The sequence below is a fragment of the Stegodyphus dumicola genome, chromosome 2 (assembly GCF_044657685.1).
Source record: "Stegodyphus dumicola isolate Sdum_Otavi_A_Nest chromosome 2, ASM4465768v1".
Classification (NCBI taxonomy): Eukaryota; Metazoa; Arthropoda; class Arachnida; order Araneae; family Eresidae; genus Stegodyphus; species Stegodyphus dumicola.
In genome coordinates, this window is record NC_140769.1 from 116,684,104 (window position 1) to 116,705,786 (window position 21,683).

Genomic DNA, 21,683 nt, shown 5'->3' on the forward strand with positions numbered 1-21,683 from the left:
CTGGTGTAAGGAATATATTGTTTTCTGTGTTAACCAGAATTTAAGACAATTTTTTTTTCTTTTATCACATTAACCGGGTAATTTCAGTACACTAATACTAATTTATATTTTTTATTTCCGTTATAAATGCTTATATATTGTCTTATGCTTAATATATTCTTTTCTGTGCTAACTTGAATTTAATACAAATTTATTTTCGTATATCACGTTAAACCGGTTAGTTTTACATCTACATGCTTATTATCTGTGAATTTTTACTACCATATGCTTAATATATTGTTTTATCTGCTAACTTGAATTTACATGCACTAAAAATCACGTTTACTGCTTGGCTCACCGTCAATAAACCGCGAACTTGGCGAGTAAAAATGCAACGGCGCCAACGGGTTCTTTCCCAAAGCGCCGACGGGTTCTCTGCGGATGAAAACCCCAGTAAGTTGTTTCTTTGATTATATATTATGTCTGGGATCAAGTTTCAGATAGAATTTTTTGTTAAAACATGAAAGAAATCCCAATGTCTTTTTCTACTTTGGAAGTAGCATTGAATATTAACTTCTATTTTCAGCTTAACTGAAACTAATAGTATAATTAGGTAGTTGGATTCCTATTCAGTCTTCTTCTTTTATGACTTTTATGTTTTTTTTTTTTTTTTTTAATTTAATCATCTGTAGCATATTTCATTTTGACATCTATAGTCTTCTACGACACATCTTTTTTCCTTCCTTTCTTAAAATTTTATTTAATTGCCTATAGTACATTTCTTTAGGTTCATTTTTGGAAGGATGGATATGAAAGTGAATTCTTATATGATAACCTGTTACTTCTATGTAAGTAAGTAGAACTTAGTCATGGGTCAACTGTTTAAACTAATTATCACATAAGCCAGAAGAATAGTAAGATTTTGCTGGAAAAATTCAATCAAAATTGAAAAGCTTTTTATAAGCTGAATTTTTTAATTGTCTTATAAATGGAGCTATGTATTTCACCAAACATTTTCTAATTTAGCTAGATCTACAGGTAAGATCAAGGTTGATTCCCGGTCCCCTTATACTAAAGAAATGAGTGAGAATGATAGTCTGATCTTTGGAAAAATGTTTCATTAGCCATATTTATGGATGAAATTAAAGATTATGATATTATTTGAGAGGCAGATGACAGTAATACTGAATTGAGGACAATTATATTCACTTGGGCTTGCCTGTTTCAGAGATAAAATTGCAAGAAAACTATTAATTGGATCCTGATATTGAGAAATTTAATGAATATATATTAAATTTAAAAAGAAAAAATTGATTATTTAGGTTAGTATTATTTTAGTTGTTGAATTATCTATAAATCATTTTGAACTTTTATATAAACTGATCCTCAAACTTCAGCAGTAAAAAATTTGCTAAAAATTTTTGGCTTATTCTCGGAAATTGCATTAAGTGATCAGATTTTTTACATCTAATGGGATGAGAGCTCAAATACATAGCAATAAAAGAAATTTGTTTTGTCCTATTAAATGAATCATGTAGCCATTTTACTTCTAACTTTCAGTTTCATTTACTTTCAGTCTGTTAAATATTAGCATAACTCTCTGGTAAACATCTTTCTGCATCAGCTCATGTAAGCCATTTTGAGTTTGCTAGAGGCTTTGTATCTCTGTTCCTTTATTTTAGATTTAAATAACATGTCCTGTTAGTGAGTTGATGCAGAGAAAATTCTTGAAGTATACTGAAATTGTTATTTTCATACAACTCTACAATCTTATTAATTTTGCTGCACTGCCATCTGAGTAAAGATAATCATATTTGGCTGAATGATTACATTCTTTAACTAGGGTTTGATGTCTATTGTGCATCAAAGAGGAGAAGGGCTGGCTGCATGGGCGTTTTCGTGGTTTTCCCTATGTGTAACGTGTATACGAGCCAGTTTCCCTTAGAAAGTCCTCCACGAAGGCATCCCTCCCCTTAGGCAGATAGCCCTCGAGGCTTTGCCATAATCACACACACACACACAAAGAGGAGAAAAAAAAAAAAAAAACACCGGTACACCTGCTCTTATCCTGCAGGGCCTTCACAAGCACGCACAAGTGCCGTAACATGACATGGCAGAAACTTGACTGATGTCCGAAGGTGTACTGGAAGTATTTCACATCGTGAATCCTGCAGGGCAATCCACAAATCTGTATGAGTACAAGGTAGTGGAGATCTATTCTGAATAGTATGTTGCAAGGCGTCTCAGACATACTTGATAATGTGCACGTCTGGAGATATAGGTGACCAATGGGCATATCTAAAGTCAGAAGATTGTTCCTGGAGCCACTCGGTTACAACTCTCAATATGTGGGGTGTTGTATTGTCCTGCTGGAAATGTTAGTTAGAAAAATTCGTAGGAATGGACCCCTGGTATGCTCTGCCGAGAAAGTACATTGAAATGCACAATAGACATGAATGGGTGCAGGTGATCGGACAGGGTGCTTACATATTTCTCACCTGACAGTCATATCAAGGCATAATGAGGGGTCCCATATCATGCCAACTGCACATGCCCCATACCATAGCAGAGTCTCCACCAGCTGCAACAATCCTTTATTGACATGTAGGGCCCATGGAATTTACGAAGTCGTCTCCATACCCATACATGTCCATGCACCTGATACAATTGGAAATGAGACTCATCAGACCAGGCAACATGTTTCCAATCATCAGAAGACCACTGACGATGTTGGTGGGCCCAGGAGAAGTGTAAAGCTTTGTGTTGTGCAATCAACAATGGTACATGAAAGGATCTGCTCCAAAAGCCCATTTCAATATGATATGGGACCCCTCAATTATGTCTTTACAATGATAGTCCTTTGAATAGTTCGCATGCTTGCACTTGATGCCCCAGCATTGAAATCTGCAGCAATTTGAGGAAGAGTTGCGTTGCATGTCTGTCACATTAAATGATCCTCGTCGGTCATCTTTGGTCCCGTTTTTTCATGAGCTTTTTCTGGTCACAGCAATGTTAAAGATTTGATGTTTTACTGGATTCCCAATATTCATACTACACTTGTGAAACAGTTGTACACGAAAATCCAAATTTTAGCACTGTGTTGGGGATACTATGTCCTATCTCTCGTATGCCGTATATAACATCATATTTAAATTCATTTCATAGCTTGCCATTGTAGCAGCAGTAATCAATCTAACAACTTTTCTAGATGCTTGTTGTCTTAAATAGGGGCTGCCGACCATCACGCTTAACTATGATCGGTTCCATACCTCTATTATTTGCATTCGTACACCTATACTTCTTTTTTTTTGGCTCTTTAGTGTAGCACCACATATATTTGTGGTGTTGTAGTTCTGTCTTCAACAACTGTGAATGTTCATATTCATTTCTTGAAAGTATTTCTTTATTATATATTCTAAATTTTTTGCTGTATGTGCAATGCAGAGGTAAAAAATCGATTATTTACTTGTCCATATAAAATAAGTGGAAGTATGATAGTTAATTGATGTATATGGGTTATGCCAGGTGTGAAATCTATTATTTTATGCAGTAGTGAATAGATATATGTGTATGGCTTTTCACATATGCATGTTTTACCCAATGGTAAATGTCGCCTTGGAATTTTAATAAAGACAGTATTTTGCATGACATATTAGTATTACTGTTGGAAAATTACTATATTTTTGCAGATATTAATGTAAAATTTATTAATATATTAAAATGAAAATAACAAGATATGCAGTGGATTAATTGATAAATAGTGCATTTATGTTGCCAATGTAATTTTTTTTAAATAAATTCCGTAACTAGTAATTTGGCTTGACCATAGTGTTGATGATCCCCCAAAAAAACCTCACTATATTTGAGGTTAATTAAATTGATTATGGCAATTCTTAAGCTGCTTTTGTGAAGTATTTTCTTATGGATACTGGCTTATATTCATGTTACCTGCAGGAAAAATAATGAGACCAACATGCAGCCAGCCTGTCAGGTGGATGTGTGATTCAAAATTTAACTACCTGCATTCAGTGGCCTAATTCATTTAGCCACTGGGCTAGCAGATTTTTGGCCTTACTAGGTCATGCGTACTATCAGACCTTCTGTTTATTTGAATAACAGTTCATTTTATTGGTATAGTAGAGACATTAGGTTATTTCGAAGCAGAAGGCATGAAAAATGTGGAATGCCCTCACCGGGACACATGAACCTCAGACCTCTTGAATATGCCCTGTGCGTGCTGACCATTACACTATGAAAGCATGCTAAAAAGGCAGAAGAAATACCTTATATACTTCCCCTTTTAAAGGGTGACTTGGGATTAGGGGACCCTGTTGCCAAATCCTGGTGGTTGAGAATCATCATCCACCATCCTTTTAGTTTGGGTGCCACTGTAGAATTATTAGGTTTTTTTTTCGGGGGGAACAAATGTGAAGAATGAGTAATGTCCTTGCAGGGACTCGAACCCTAGACTTCTTGATGCATGCTGAGCATGCTGACTATTACACCACAAAAGCATACTAAGAAGGTGGGAGAAATACCTTATAGTATATATGTTTTGATATTCTGTCATAATAATGTCTCAGCCATCACTAACTTTCTGGAAATCGCTGCTTATTTTCTTTGCATAGTACATTGTACAGGTAGAGTTCCATTTGTCACCAGTTAACTGCATTATAGATGCAAATGAATTGTTAAGATGTTTATTGAAAATCACTTGGTTACATGATTGTTTTTATCAGATAATGAGATTTATTGTCTCTAGTCGTATAGTTAGCTCATTATTTAAAATATTTTGTTTCCTTATTTTCTGTAATGATCTAAATGCCCTAATGAATGAAGTTATGAAAGATTAACATAATTATTTAAATTGTGTGTTTAGGTACAACACTTCTTGAACAGATTCAATAATCTCTATAGCTAGGAGGTTAATATGCATAATTTTGCTGGATTTTAATGCCAGCTTTTTATCTCAGTATAAAACACGATAATGAAAGTAGTCATCATATGAAGCTGTAAAAAGAAAGAACAGAACAGAAACATAAAAATGATCCTGAAAGTTCATCAGTTTCGAAGATCAGCTAAGTATAATTATGACAAACTACCACTATACTTCTTAGAGCTGGAAAGAACTGAAGCTGGAAATGCCATCTTCAATCTCAATAACATGTTCAGTGCTAATATTGAAGTAGTGAAGTATAGTTCTAAAAAGCGACCAGCTCATTGTTATCGATGTCAAGGATACGGGCATACTCAACACTCATGTTTCAAGACAAAGGTGCTGCAAATATGGTCAAGAGCATATAGGTATTTTATGTTCAAAAAGGCCTGAAGATAAACTAACCTGTCTTTTCTGTGAATTAGGACATGTAAGCAGTTACCGTAGCTTTTAATATTATCAAGAAAGATTTGAAAAACCCTAAAGAAAAAGTACAGCAGAGAAAACCTGAGCTGATTACCAAAGACTTCCCATTTCTGAATAATTTTCAAACAGCTACGCCCAGACCACCAGGACCAACCTATGCAGAGAGAGCAAATTCAAAAGGGGCAGAGAAGCTACGTCCCAACCTTGATGAGGCTACTGATTGGTTGAATGATGTGAAAAATCATGAACTCTACCCAAAATATTAAGAACGCTAAAACTACAGCTTAAAAATTCATCGAAGGAGCTACTGAGATCCTGATCAACTTTGCTGACGACTTAGAATAATTCTCGCCTTCTGCTTCTGTAAGTTTCCTGTATTTTCTCGCTCTATGCTTCTCCTGAGCTTGGGCCTGCCCAGGCTCAACCTATCTTCTTTCTCTCTTTTCTTTTTTACGAGGACTTCTCTGATTTCCCTTCTTATTCCAGCTATGTTGTCTTTCCTTCTCTCTTCCTTACCCTTCTTTTCTGTTTTTCCCCAACCCTACTTACCTTTACTCTTCTGATGTGGAGGTGCATGGCTTTGTTACCACAGGCACTGTATAATACTTCCTCATTGGCATTGGCATAAAAATATCTTTTTTGAGCTCTTTGCACAAACAGTAAATAATTCAAAATTACAAATTGTAAACTTTTTCATGTTCCTCAAGCCATAAAATTTACATTAGGAACAACTGCGTTTCAATAGTAGTAAGTTTAGTAATTATAAAAAATTCACGAAAGACAACAACATTTTGAAGTTTTTCAAAATATTGGGTGTGATACACGAATAGAAAATATACTTTTATATGAAAGCTTTATTTATTATTATTATTATTATTTTTTTTTTTTTTTTCATTTTGTACAGCTAGGCGATAGGCGACTTTTCTGGGGAGCAGTGATAAAAAAGTAGAAAAAAGTGTCTTTTTTGGCCTGGCCTAGTGATCATGTCCGAGATCATTGCAGAGCTTCTGTGGTAGACTAGGTTTAAGATTCCTTTGTATTGAAGGTATGCAAGTAATGATACACAATATCTATATGATTTGTTTTGCTGTTTTCCTAATTCAGAAAGAGCCGGTCATTATGATTTTTCATATAATAATATCTGCCTCTAGCTTTAGCTAGATCGATCCCATTTATATATTTAGCAGAAAGTACAGGTCTAGTTTCTCTGAACTGTTTAGTATTGGATAACAGTGAGTTGGATTAGTTTTATTTAAACATTGATAATTAATACAATGTCTTGGGTCTTTCCCAGGAGCTTTAATTAAAATCATGGGGAATGCATAATCAGTTTAATAATTTTGCTTTGAAATATTTTATTAATTTCTGTTTTTAATATTTCCGTTTGTTTTGGTTACATCTTGTGATGTAGGTCTGATGACTTTATCACCGTTTAAGTAGATGTCATGCTTCACAAAATATGTGGCTCGTGGATTATTTAAGAAAACATTAGCATATTTCATGAGTAATTCCTTCATGAGTCTACTACCATTGGTTTACTATTTAATTTATTTCTGGTTCATTCTGTTGGATTATATCATCATAAATAAAAATATTGTGGCTAGAATTTATACTCAGAATTTCTATATTGTGAATGATATCATGGGCAGTCTCTTAGGAATTTAGGAAGTGTACCATTTCTAGTCTTTGCTAAATTTCGTTTTTGCACATTAATATGCTAAATTAATGACGGTTATTTTCATCCTTACATATGTTAACAATATCATTTGTATCTGAAGTTTTATTTTCATTCTTTCCTGAAATAATCCATATGACTGATGTTTTGTTTTGCTTCAGAATAGCTAGCATGATCACAAGGTTTTCTTTAATTTCTCTGCTAATAGCATTTTCATCATACTTTTCTTTTGTCATTTTTTATTGTCAAATTCTGGCATCTTTTAAATCAGTTTATTAAGTTGAAAACATAGTCAAGAGCAATGGTGTTTACATCTTTACTTTTTATCTTTTTTTTTTTTTTTTCCTCTTGAAAATCGCCTACTAGCGGCCGAGCGATAAAGTCTTTGAACACTGGTAGTTCGGTCCGAGGTTCGAATCCTGCAAACGGGCTGGCTGCATGGGCGTTTTCGTGGTTTTTGCCATGTGTAATGTGTATAAGTCAGTTTTCCTGAGAAATTCCTCCATAAAAGCATCCCTCTCCTTAAGCAAATAACCCTAGTGTGCTTTGCCATAATTAAATAAGCCAAACCAACCTCTGTGAAAATTCACTATTTTCATGAGATATATTCTGCAGTGTGAATAATGTAGAACTGCAGTTCTTAACCAGGGATTATGCTTACCACTTGTGATATGCAAAGAAAGTATTTTTAACTATTCAAAAATTAAATACCCCAATATACTGTTTTTTTTTTTTTTTTTTTTTTTTTTTATGTAACACATGTAAATTTATGCGTTTTAGCCATAGACATAACAAAATTTGTTATAAATGATGTTGTTAAATAGAGTAATAGAAATGGACTTTTTCTGTTAGGTGGCCGCAGGCCACGAGGCATGTATTCCTGGCTTGGTCACAGATTAATAAATATAAATACCTTAACCCCTTCGCGCCGGGTAGCACAAACGCACGCTTTTCGCAGAGGCCGGCAGTGTCTTACGCGAGCATCTCTCCAGGGGCGGGGGCTTTTATGCTACTAAGCCTAAATCCATGAAATTTCCGAAGTATCAACGCATTGTTTAATAAAACTCTATAGAGTATTTAAAGGGCTTATGCTTTATAGATATTTTTATATATACTTTAATAACCTTATTTCTTGTTTAAATGCATATTTAACACATTTTATTTTCATTACTCACCATTTTATGACTCTGAAAACTAAATATATTACTTAAAATTCTCTTTTTGTATGAAAAATTTGAAAACAGGGATTCTACACACAGTCCTACGTTACATTCCTTGCATTCATAACAACTCATTTGCCGTTTTGGAGGATTTTTTCGGGAATGTGAACTAACGAAGCATCGTCATCTCATTTTCTTATCAGTCTCTTCTGAACAAAGTTTTGGAAAATGTCTTTCAGTTAATCTGAGCGGATTTAATGATTCTGCTGATCTTGGTGTGATTGCAACGGTAAAAACAGAAAGAATTCACGTCTAACAAGATCTAATTATTTTCTAAAACAAAAAGAATTCACGTCTAACAAATTTTCTATTAAAAAATATTTATTCGGTCTGTTTCTGTTAAAAACAGAAAGAATTCACATCTAACAAGATCTAATTTAAACCGAAATACCCAATGCTTTAGCGAAAATTAAACTTCTCTACTTACAATAAACAACTACCACGTGCGAATTTAAAGAGACGTCATAAATCACGCCATTCGGAAACATTTATTTCCCTTTTTGTTTATATAATCAAAAACATGTGTATGTGAGTCATGCTTCTCTCATTTTGAGTAGAAGGTATAATGTACATGTATCTGAAACCATATGGACATACAGTGCCATCTTGTGGCATAAATTATAGTTTTTAAAACATTCCAGGACACTGGCACAAATACGTGACAGTCGGGGCTGAATGGGAAAATGCTCTGGCACGCCTGCGTGTCGGCCGGGAAGTGAGAGTGTTCGTTGCTGGCACAAAGACGTGACAATCGGCGCGAAGGGATTAAAATATAAGTAGCATATTTGTAGGTGTAAATAGCAGTTTGGATAATAAAATAAGTCCAAAGTGGTTAGGAGTAAGGTGAATAATGTCCATCGGGTGGAATAAATGAATGAAATACTGAGTAGTGTGTCACATAGAAGCCAGGATCGGGAAAGCTAGTGATTGGCTGAAAGAGAGGTTGGCAAAAGAGCAAGGAAAAACCGACCCTCTTTGTTTATAAAATAGATAATAAAAGGGAGCAGATGAAACAGCAATATAAATAATTTTGCTTTTGAATATTTTGTTAATTTCTGTTCTTAATATTTCAGTTTTTTTCGTTACATCTTGTGATGTAGGTCTGATGACTTTATCACCATTCAAGTAGATGTCATGCTTTAAAATTGAGCTGATGTATACAAGTAATAAAAGCCAAGCCAGCAAAAAATATTATGAATTCATAAATATGGTTCCTGGCCATCTGCTATTATTCATGTTAAGAAAGTTATCAGAGTTCAAAAATTATAAACAAGTAATGAAAGGTTTTGTTACTTCAAGTGAAAAAGCTTTGGAAGGTAGTTACCTAGTAAGCCTAAGAATTGTTAAGAGTAGGTAGGCTCACATCATTGGAGAAAACTTTATATTACCAGCAGCTAAGGATGTCATTTTTAACATTATTCAACAAAAAAGTGGCTAATGAACTAATAATATTACGTTATCAAATGATGCAATAAGTCATCAAATTCATGAAATGACAAATTTCATAAAAGAGAGACTTTGTAAAGACATTAGTTATTTTTTGGGAGCAGGAGATGTGAAAAATGAGCAACGCCTTCACCGGGAATCGAACCACGGACCTGTGGAATACGTGCCCAGTGTGCAGACTACTACACCACGAAGGCACGCTAAGAAGGCAGGAGAAATACCTTCTAACTTATTCAAAAAATAAAACTCTATTATTAAAGAAAAAAATTAAACACTATTAAGAGTATTTTGCTTTGCATTTGGATGAAAATACTGATATAACAAACTTTGTTCAGTTACCAGTTTACATACATTTTGATGAAGATAAACGAGTTGTTAAGTGGAATTTATTTTGTGAATCTCTTCATTATAGAATAACTGCAAATGAAATTTTCAAAGTAACTGACAATTTTATGTTTGAAAATGATACTCCTTGAAATGCAGTGATGGAATTTGAGCTTTAACAGGGAAATATTCTGGTGTTATCCCTCAAAAAAAAAAAAAAAAAAAAAAAAAAAGGGGGGGGTGGGAGAGGTAACACCTGAAACTAAATTTACTTACTACTTCATTCATCATGTAGGTGTAGTAGTAAAAACAATTCCCAAAAACCTGGAAATAATTTTTAATCAAGCTATGAAAATTGTTAATTTTATTAAAAGCTGTGTTTTAAATTCAAGAATGTTTACGATTTTGTGCCAAGAGATGGGCAGTTAACATGAAATGCTTTTATCACATTCTGACGCACGGTGGTTATCTATAGGCAAAGTTTTAAATTGTCTTTTTGAAATTCGATCAGAAAGTCAAATTTTTCTGTGTGATTCAAAATTTGAATTGCAAAAATGTTTATTTAGCGAATTATGGTTGACGCATTGGGCATATTGTGCTTATATTTTTGGTAAGTTAAATTAATTTAGAATTACAAGGACAAAGTATTAATTTGTTTAGCATTAGAGATAAAATGAATGCAGTTATCAAAGAATTGGATAATAATATTTTAAGCTTTTTACCACTTTTAGAAAGTTTTCTAACCGAAAATAATTTGAAAATAAAAGAAGAATTAGCATCTGACATTAAAAATCATTGTTTTTCGATGATAAATAATTTCAAAATATATTTTTCTGAGGATTATGAAAAGGTAAATTGGATTGGAAATGCCATTCTGTTCAAATGTACCTAAAATTTTATCTTGTGAAGAAAAAGAACAATTGATAGAAATTTCCTGTGATCGAACTGTAACTGAAGCTTCCAAAAATAACACACTTGTTAACTTCTGCCTGAATTGAGGAAAAGAATTTAATGGCATCTCAAATAGAGCTATTAAATTTGTGTTACCTTTTTGCACAATTGTGTTAACAAGGATTTTCTTCCATTTTATATTTGAAAAATAAATACAGAACAAAATTAAAAATGAATCGTAATATGTATTTGAAACTAAGTGAAATAAGACCAGACATAAAGAAATTGATCTCTCTTTAAAAAGAAAAAATTTTGCTCTAAATTTTAGAATTAAAGTAATAAAACTTAAATTTTGATAATTAAAATGATAACCAATTTTTAATCTACTATTATTTTTGTGTGCATATTTAATACATATAGCCAATAGATTGTGCAGATGGCAATATATATATTTATATATTTAATATTTCTATTGAGAAATTGAAAAATAATCATTGTAAAATGTAGTGGTGGCACTAAAGTTTTTCAATTTTTGTTAAGATGATACACTTAAGTCAAAAGATTAAGAACCACAGTCTTGGTAGAAAACATGTATTCAAATTGCACAACAACTAAATTGGAAGTATTTACTTTTCAGCTGCTTCTGAATACCTAGTAACATCTAGTTTCCCAAATTTAAGATTATTCAGTTCATCTCTAAAATGACAGTTTGAATAATATGAGTGATTATACAGTTAATACATCAAACAATTAGAAAAAAGAAAAGATATTAAACAAAAATACTTAGTAGATATTTCAGCAAAGACTGGGGTGAAATTCACACAATTAGAATTCCACATTGTGTAAAATGTTATAAGCCAGGTAACTCTTGTATCTCTTCTTAATACCTCCTTGAAAGAAAAAAAAAAAAATCTCAGTTAATAGAAAAGTCAACCCAGTGTTTATCTAAAAGTACATTTTTGTTTGAATTAACACATTTTTCTATGGTCTTGTTTAATACAAATAGCCTTATTAATATTTATTCTTATTTAATACAAATTGTCTGTGTTCATATTTAATGCAAATAGCCTATAGATTGCACAAATAAAATATTTTTATTGAGAAATTAAAAAATAGTCATTGTAAAATTTAGTGGTGGTACTTATGTTTTTCAGTTTTTGTTTACATGGTATGCTTTAGTCAAAAGGCTGATAACCACTGGTGTAGAATATACATGCTGTTTGCAGTCAGAAAAAGGTTTAATATTTTAACTGCATTACTCTGGGGATGTTGAACAGAACTATGGGTTATGTTTATCTTAAATGTTTTCAGAAATTGAGTAGCATGTCCACTCATAAAGGATGTTCCTTGATCATCTGTTTGAAAAATCCATCCTACTGAATAATTCTGATAAAGTTATCCACTGTTTCTGGCATAATATCTGTTACTGAAACTGCATTTGCATACTTTGAAGAAAGACAGATCGTTATAACTTTTTCTTGAAAGTGACATAGGAAAAGTCCACAACTATTTGTATTTATTTTAGAAAATATTTTTTGCACTACTGGAATGAGCTTTTATGGATCTGTTTGGCTTCTCTGCTTTCTGGGAAGCGGTGACAGGATTTCTGAAATATTCTTTTCTTTAAAGCTATTTGACCAAAAACAATATATATCTAAACTTCTTTTATTTTAGCCACCCGTAAATGAGAGTTTTTCTTTCGTGGTACAAGTATTTCAAATGTTGTCTATACTCATGGAGAACCACTAATTAATTATTTTGGGCATCCGATTGATGAGTTTTCTGTTTCTCTAGTTAGGTGTTTTCTGTTTCTGTATCACTTCCAGCAAACAAAATTCATCCTTTGAATCATTTTTAGTTAAGGCTAAGTGTTATATCTGAATTTTCTTCCTGGGCTAAGATGAAAGTGTCAGAATTTATTTCTTAGCAGATATAAAGGAAAATCATCATTCAGGTTTAAAATATATAAAAACCTAGCATCTCCTTTACTGAATTCTAGAGACTGTTGTTTCATTTTAGCAGATTCTTTATAAACATTTTTCTTGATATTGGTTTGTTTCTTGTTTGCAATCTAGTTTGAATAGCATTTAAGCAATATTGCATCAGAATGTCATTTTCCTTACCTTGAGATATGAATTCATTTGCCCGATTTTCAAGACCAATACCCTTGTAGTTTTCTACCCCTTGTTCTAAGGAGTCATAAATAATAGCTGCCTTAGCTACAGTGTCTTGAAAATTCCCTGTGGGTTCATCTTCAGCTACAAAGGATTGCTGTACCCACACATTTTCTCCAGTAACCATTTCCAGAGTTATACATTTCTTATAAATCAAACTAATGGCACCAGCAATATATGTAAAAACTGGCATGGTAACTTCATTTACTTGAGCCATGGTTAGACAAACAGATACTAATTCAGCATTTGATTGCTCCACAGTTTTATTTGCTGCAGCTGGGGGAACTTTAATTTATTCTAAATTTGGACATTATCTTAAAAGATTACAAGATCATCAAAGAATTCTTTTGAATTTTTCTTTACTCTTCATTCTTGTAAAATTTTTATAATTATCCAATGTTACAGGTCACCAATGTAAGCCGGTTAAAACCAAAGTAATTTTTTACCATTCATATACAAACTGGTCCCAGTGTTCTATTGCAACATGCTTTTTCACTTGATCTACGATAGTAAGATGATTGACTAAATCAAAATCATGCACTTGTGCATTTTCTATTCATTCATCAAAATAGCTCCATCTCTCAAATACAGAATTGGGCCAAATATCATTTGCATTTCTTTGATGTTGCATAACTTTCATTTAAAATTTTTCAGGACTAAATCTAAATGTCTTCAATAAAATTATTTTCCTTATTTATTATGCATCTCGTTATTTATCTGGTGCATGAGAAATATGTTAAACAATATCAGGTGTCAAAATTCAATATATTTGTTCTTTTAGCCTGTTCGTCAAATATACCTAATTACAAACTAATATCCATTTATGTTAGATCAAATACCTGGATTAAATTTTTTGTCATAAGAAGGTTCATCTTTAGTGTTCTCCTCCCTTTATCTATTTCAACATTTCAGCATTTAAGCTGTGATTCAGTTGTCGTATTTCTCAATTCACATTCTTATATTCCTTCTCTCTAACTTTTCTTCAATCCATAATTTTTCCTACCTACTGTGTTTTTCCTGTAGCCTGTCTTGCATAATCTCTGAACGATTCTAATTGAACCCTTCCTCATATTCAGCATAAGTATTTTCTTTATTTTATGTGCAATAGTATGAATGCTAACATTTTTACCAAGTTTATCAGCATTTTATAAAAGATTGACCTCATCATTTATCCATAAATGCTATTTCAGTATCATTATTGTACTTATTCAATACTCTTCTAATATATTGAACTAAAGATATTTCTGGCATACATATAAATTATTCGGCTTTATTTAATTAAATCTTATAAACAATGTTAATATTTTGTTGAATAATCATTCTCATATAATAACAATATCTCCAGTATATAAATAAAATTATGCATGAAAACACTTTGTTTCCAGGTTTACAATAGAATAGTCATTCTTAAATTATATCAGATAAAAACTTGACATATTTCCTGCTTATATTCAAATAAATAAAATGACAGTTCATCAAACATCACATTAGTGCCATCCAAGATAAAAAAGTGTTTCACATTGCAAGTAATATTGTTGCAAAACACTTGTTTTCTCTTTTAATTATAAAAATGATGCTTTTAATAGCTTTTGCATAAATTATGTACAGAATAAACTTTCATAAAAATTTCTTTCAATTTCAAATCTCACCACTATGACCAAAATGAAAAAAAAAAAAATAAAATAAAATAAAATAAAATAAAATCATAAAGCTATACTCTTGCTTGTATATATGTAAGAGAAAAAAATAATTTAGTAATTATCAGATAAAGAAATGCAATAGTAATCTTCAGAGCTAAAACATGTTACATATTTCCTCCACAACTCTCTTGACACAATTCTTTTAAAGTTATCACTCATTCATGGGAGGGGGGAATACCAAATAAAACTGTACATTTGAAAAATAATGAGTACATTTTATAACTGAAATCTTTAGAATTTCAAAACTGTGCAGCCCTAAATAATCAAGCTAGACTAATCATTGTGTAGCAAAAAGTAAAGAAGTGTGAGGTATTATTCTGCACTAATATATGTATTAATACTGGCAGAAGATAGTTAATGTAATTAATTAGCTATGACAGAAATCAGTAAATTTGATTTAAAAAAAATTTTTTTTTCATGTTTTTCTGTTCTCTTGCTTTAATTCTTAAGCTCTTCTATGTGTTCACTACATTTATGATAAAGACCATATTGTTGGCTTTCAAACTGAATTTTAAATTAATTAATTATTTTGAATCTTTTCATTTGTTTGTAATTATAAAAGCTTTTTTTTTTTATACATTTTTCAGGCTGCAAGAGAGGCATTACCAATATTTTGTGAAGAGCAAAGTATTATGGAAGCAATTAAAGAAAACTCGGTTGTTGTAATTCATGGTGAGACTGGGAGTGGGAAAACTACTCAAGTACCTCAGTTTTTATACGAAGCAGGCTATACTAAGTACGTAAAAAGTTTGTCTCCTTCATTTCTGCTTTTTATTTTGCAGTAGGAAATTATTTTATATAATCAGTTATAAGTTTATGGAAAAACAGTACCCATTTTATTTTATTTCATGTAGTTATTTTTTTATGATAGGCATAATAAAATTATTGGAATTACTGAGCCACGCAGAATTGCAGCCATGACCATGGCAGCAAGAGTTGGGATAGAAATGAACCTGCCTGATGTAGTATCATATCACATAAGATACGAAAAGACTGTTGATGAAAAAACTGAAATCAAATTTATGACTGATGGTGTGCTTTTGAAAGAAATAAGACATGTAAGGTTTTATTGATTTTATATATTTAAAATTTTATTTTTTAATGTTAGCAGTGCACATATTATATTTTTCTCTATTTACAGGATTTTTTCCTCTCAAAATATTCTGTTATCATTATTGATGAAGCTCATGAAAGATCAGTATTTTCGGATGTGCTGATAGGTCTTCTTTCTCGTATTGTGCCTCTGCGAGAAAAGGTTTTATTTTATTCTTTCCTTTGAAAATTATTATATTTATAGTAGAAAGATTATTACTATAGTTTATTATAGTAAAGTGATTTAAGCTTATGGTATTAAAGTGAAAACTAAAAATCATGATTACATTATTATTGTACATTATCATGATTTTTAGCTGCTAGATTGTTTTTCAGTTTCAGGACTAGCAATGTACAAGGGTAAATCAAAAAGAAAGTTACACGTGGTGGCAGATGATGCACTGTAAGTAGAGCATAGCAAGTTCGCAGGTTTACTGATTAAATATAAGAACTTAAAAGGAAATATAGTTAGTGGTGTTTTTCCATTGAACATGTTTAAAAAGGAGTTCATAATGTCACATCAGCTGAATTCATTGGAAGTAAGAGGAATTGTACATTTTTTATGGGCAAGATGCTTAACCGCCGTGGAAAACGTACAAGATTCATTTCGCGGTGCCACGGTTTTTCACACAGGCGCATGTAGTTATGCAATGTATTAGGGGGAAACTAAGTGCAAGTCTTACTTTCTAAAAACTTTACTTTCACAGCATAAAGAATAAAAGAAAAAAATGAATGCACAAAATTTAATGTTTTGAGTAAAAGTATAATAAAAAGATGTAAGTATAATAAAAATGATGTTTTTATAATAAAAAAAATCCCTAAAATGGAGTTTCGATCAATTCATTTTTACATCAGTAAAGTGTAATATCATGCTTCAGTGTTATGCCTTGTGAAATTAGTATGTCTAAAAAAACATATACTTCTTCTGAACTGGTTCAATGCCACGATTTTGTTCTTGATTTTTCGTTTGCAAGGTGTTGGTTCATATACTCATCTACAAAACGGTTAGTTTCAGTAACGATATACAGCACAAGCAGTTCATCAAAAATAATTCAAAAAAGATAAATGGGTTTGAAACATCCATTATATCTTTCTTTATTCTTGGAATTTACTACAAAATCTAAACGAAAATGGAGTACACAGAATAAAAAAAATACATTTTACTCAAACTACACCAGCCAATACCGCACAGTCATTACTTTCACTGTTTTAGACACACCACTCTCTCCAGTTTCTCCCTACACTTCTCTGAAATAGTATCCTCCTTCGCATACTTTGTCAGGGTCATTGTGGTGTTTCATTCCAAAGCTTTGCAAATAATTTTACAGGTAGCAGCACAAAGCAAATGATAGTAGTTTGGAAGGGCATATATATACGCCCGGGGCAGTTAATGCATTGGCTGAGCAATGCATATATATATGCCTGCAGCAGTTAAGGGGTTAAATTACACAGAAATCCATTGTGCATTTGTTGCTTACTGTGGCAAGCATTAATATTGCAGCCTGCAATGTGGTGTGGGCAATCTGAAAATGATGGCACTGGTATCACTAATGACTATCATCCCAGGCCACCTGCAACCTCCATCAGTGCTAAAACTTTCGAGCGCATTGTTGAAGACAATTGATGCATAAAAATTAAGGAAATTTTTATTATGCTGAATATTTCATATGGAAGTATGCATTCCATTTTCATGAACACTTGCAATATGGGAAGCTATGTGTGAAATGGGTGCCACAACTTCTAACAGCTGCACACAAAGAACAAAGTTGGTGGTTCTGTTTCAGTTGTCTGCTTTGCCAATTCAACTCCACAACTCAGAAAACACAAACATTGCTACTGAAATTAAAATGAGAGGTTTGTCCCCACCCACCGTTTTGACAAATGAAGAATGACCTCTCTTATCAACGTTTCCGAACCACTGACGAATTGATTACTATAGTTTATTATAGTAAAGTGATTTAAGCTTATTGTATTAAAGTGAAAACTAAAAATCATGATTACATTATTATTGTACATTATCATGATTTTTAGCTGCTAGATTGTTTTTCAGTTTCAGGACTAGCAATGTACAAGGGTAAATCAAAAAGAAAGTTACACGTGGTGGCAGATGATGCACTGTAAGTAGAGCATAGCAAGTTCGCAGGTTTACTGATTAAATATAAGAACTTAAAAGGAAATATAGTTAGTGGTGTTTTTCCATTGAACATGTTTAAAAAGGAGTTCATAATGTCACATCAGCTGAATTCATTGGAAGTAAGAGGAATTGTACATTTTTTATGGGCAAGATGCTTAACCGCCGTGGAAAACGTACAAGATTCATTTCGCGGTGCCACGGTTTTTCACACAGGCGCATGTAGTTATGCAATGTATTAGGGGGAAACTAAGTGCAAGTCTTACTTTCTAAAAACTTTACTTTCACAGCATAAAGAATAAAAGAAAAAAATGAATGCACAAAATTTAATGTTTTGAGTAAAAGTATAATAAAAAGATGTAAGTATAATAAAAATGATGTTTTTATAATAAAAAAAATCCCTAAAATGGAGTTTCGATCAATTCATTTTTACATCAGTAAAGTGTAATATCATGCTTCAGTGTTATGCCTTGTGAAATTAGTATGTCTAAAAAAACATATACTTCTTCTGAACTGGTTCAATGCCACGATTTTGTTCTTGATTTTTCGTTTGCAAGGTGTTGGTTCATATACTCATCTACAAAACGGTTAGTTTCAGTAACGATATACAGCACAAGCAGTTCATCAAAAATAATTCAAAAAAGATAAATGGGTTTGAAACATCCATTATATCTTTCTTTATTCTTGGAATTTACTACAAAATCTAAACGAAAATGGAGTACACAGAATAAAAAAAATACATTTTACTCAAACTACACCAGCCAATACCGCACAGTCATTACTTTCACTGTTTTAGACACACCACTCTCTCCAGTTTCTCCCTACACTTCTCTGAAATAGTATCCTCCTTCGCATACTTTGTCAGGGTCATTGTGGTGTTTCATTCCAAAGCTTTGCAAATAATTTTACAGGTAGCAGCACAAAGCAAATGATAGTAGTTTGGAAGGGCATATATATACGCCCGGGGCAGTTAATGCATTGGCTGAGCAATGCATATATATATGCCTGCAGCAGTTAAGGGGTTAAATTACACAGAAATCCATTGTGCATTTGTTGCTTACTGTGGCAAGCATTAATATTGCAGCCTGCAATGTGGTGTGGGCAATCTGAAAATGATGGCACTGGTATCACTAATGACTATCATCCCAGGCCACCTGCAACCTCCATCAGTGCTAAAACTTTCGAGCGCATTGTTGAAGACAATTGATGCATAAAAATTAAGGAAATTTTTATTATGCTGAATATTTCATATGGAAGTATGCATTCCATTTTCATGAACACTTGCAATATGGGAAGCTATGTGTGAAATGGGTGCCACAACTTCTAACAGCTGCACACAAAGAACAAAGTTGGTGGTTCTGTTTCAGTTGTCTGCTTTGCCAATTCAACTCCACAACTCAGAAAACACAAACATTGCTACTGAAATTAAAATGAGAGGTTTGTCCCCACCCACCGTTTTGACAAATGAAGAATGACCTCTCTTATCAACGTTTCCGAACCACTGACGAATTGATTACTATAGTTTATTATAGTAAAGTGATTTAAGCTTATTGTATTAAAGTGAAAACTAAAAATCATGATTACATTATTATTGTACATTATCATGATTTTTAGCTGCTAGATTGTTTTTCAGTTTCAGGACTAGCAATGTACAAGGGTAAATCAAAAAGAAAGTTACACGTGGTGGCAGATGATGCACTGTAAGTAGAGCATAGCAAGTTCGCAGGTTTACTGATTAAATATAAGAACTTAAAAGGAAATATAGTTAGTGGTGTTTTTCCATTGAACATGTTTAAAAAGGAGTTCATAATGTCACATCAGCTGAATTCATTGGAAGTAAGAGGAATTGTACATTTTTTATGGGCAAGATGCTTAACCGCCGTGGAAAACGTACAAGATTCATTTCGCGGTGCCACGGTTTTTCACACAGGCGCATGTAGTTATGCAATGTATTAGGGGGAAACTAAGTGCAAGTCTTACTTTCTAAAAACTTTACTTTCACAGCATAAAGAATAAAAGAAAAAAATGAATGCACAAAATTTAATGTTTTGAGTAAAAGTATAATAAAAAGATGTAAGTATAATAAAAATGATGTTTTTATAGTAAAAAAAATCCCTAAAATGGAGTTTCGATCAATTCATTTTTACATCAGTAAAGTGTAATATCATGCTTCAGTGTTATGCCTTGTGAAATTAGTATGTCTAAAAAAACATATACTTCTTCTGAACTGGTTCAATGCCACGATTTTGTTCTTGATTTTTCGTTTGCAAGGTGTTGGTTCATATACTCATCTACAAAACGGTTAGTTTCAGTAACGATATACAGCACAAGCAGTTCATCAAAAATAATTCAAAAAAGATAAATGGGTTTGAAACATCCATTATATCTTTCTTTATTCTTGGAATTTACTACAAAATCTAAACGAAAATGGAGTACACAGAATAAAAAAAATACATTTTACTCAAACTACACCAGCCAATACCGCACAGTCATTACTTTCACTGTTTTAGACACACCACTCTCTCCAGTTTCTCCCTACACTTCTCTGAAATAGTATCCTCCTTCGCATACTTTGTCAGGGTCATTGTGGTGTTTCATTCCAAAGCTTTGCAAATAATTTTACAGGTAGCAGCACAAAGCAAATGATAGTAGTTTGGAAGGGCATATATATACGCCCGGGGCAGTTAATGCATTGGCTGAGCAATGCATATATATATGCCTGCAGCAGTTAAGGGGTTAAATTACACAGAAATCCATTGTGCATTTGTTGCTTACTGTGGCAAGCATTAATATTGCAGCCTGCAATGTGGTGTGGGCAATCTGAAAATGATGGCACTGGTATCACTAATGACTATCATCCCAGGCCACCTGCAACCTCCATCAGTGCTAAAACTTTCGAGCGCATTGTTGAAGACAATTGATGCATAAAAATTAAGGAAATTTTTATTATGCTGAATATTTCATATGGAAGTATGCATTCCATTTTCATGAACACTTGCAATATGGGAAGCTATGTGTGAAATGGGTGCCACAACTTTTAACAGCTGCACACAAAGAACAAAGTTGGTGGTTCTGTTTCAGTTGTCTGCTTCGCCAATTCAACTCCACAACTCAGAAAACACAAACATTGCTACTGAAATTAAAATGAGAGGTTTGTCCCCACCCACCGTTTTGACAAATGAAGAATGACCTCTCTTATCAACGTTTCCGAACCACTGACGAATTGATTGGAAAATGTTGGAAGAAATTTCCATTTTACTGCCATGGAAAACATTATTATACTATGGGAAAAATATTTCATTTTGTTTATAGACCACATAAAAATGACATATGCTTTTATTATTCAATAAAGAACCTTAATTTCTGTTTACCTTTTTATTTTGTAGCACTTTTATTCAAGTATAACTTATTTTTTGATTTGTCTCTGTAAATAAAAAAGTGTTATTTTTTTCTATATCTATTTCGGATTCTTAACGGATGTTCTTAATTAGATGTTGTGTTCTTTTGTTTTTAGATTTTATATTATTGTTGTATATACTGTAAAAGCTTGACTATCTGGAAATCTTGGGAAGTGCCAGGTACGTGAAAATTCCAGATAATTGAATGTATAAAAAATGTAGTTAATATTAAAAAAGCCAATATTTTATTTGCCATAAAATATTTCCATAGGCCATAAAAATATGAAATCC

The 21,683-nt window shown here is 32.5% G+C and overlaps 1 protein-coding gene across 1 annotated transcript in view; it reads left to right on the plus strand.

Annotated features, from left to right (window-relative positions):
* kz (putative ATP-dependent RNA helicase kurz) overlaps positions 1–21,683 on the plus strand; it is a 186,950-nt gene that overhangs the window by 43,594 nt on the left and 121,673 nt on the right. The window contains 3 exon segments of the mRNA XM_085811070.1: positions 15,359–15,507; positions 15,643–15,829; positions 15,913–16,026. Of these exon segments, the coding sequence (XP_085667196.1) occupies positions 15,359–15,507; positions 15,643–15,829; positions 15,913–16,026 (450 nt within the window).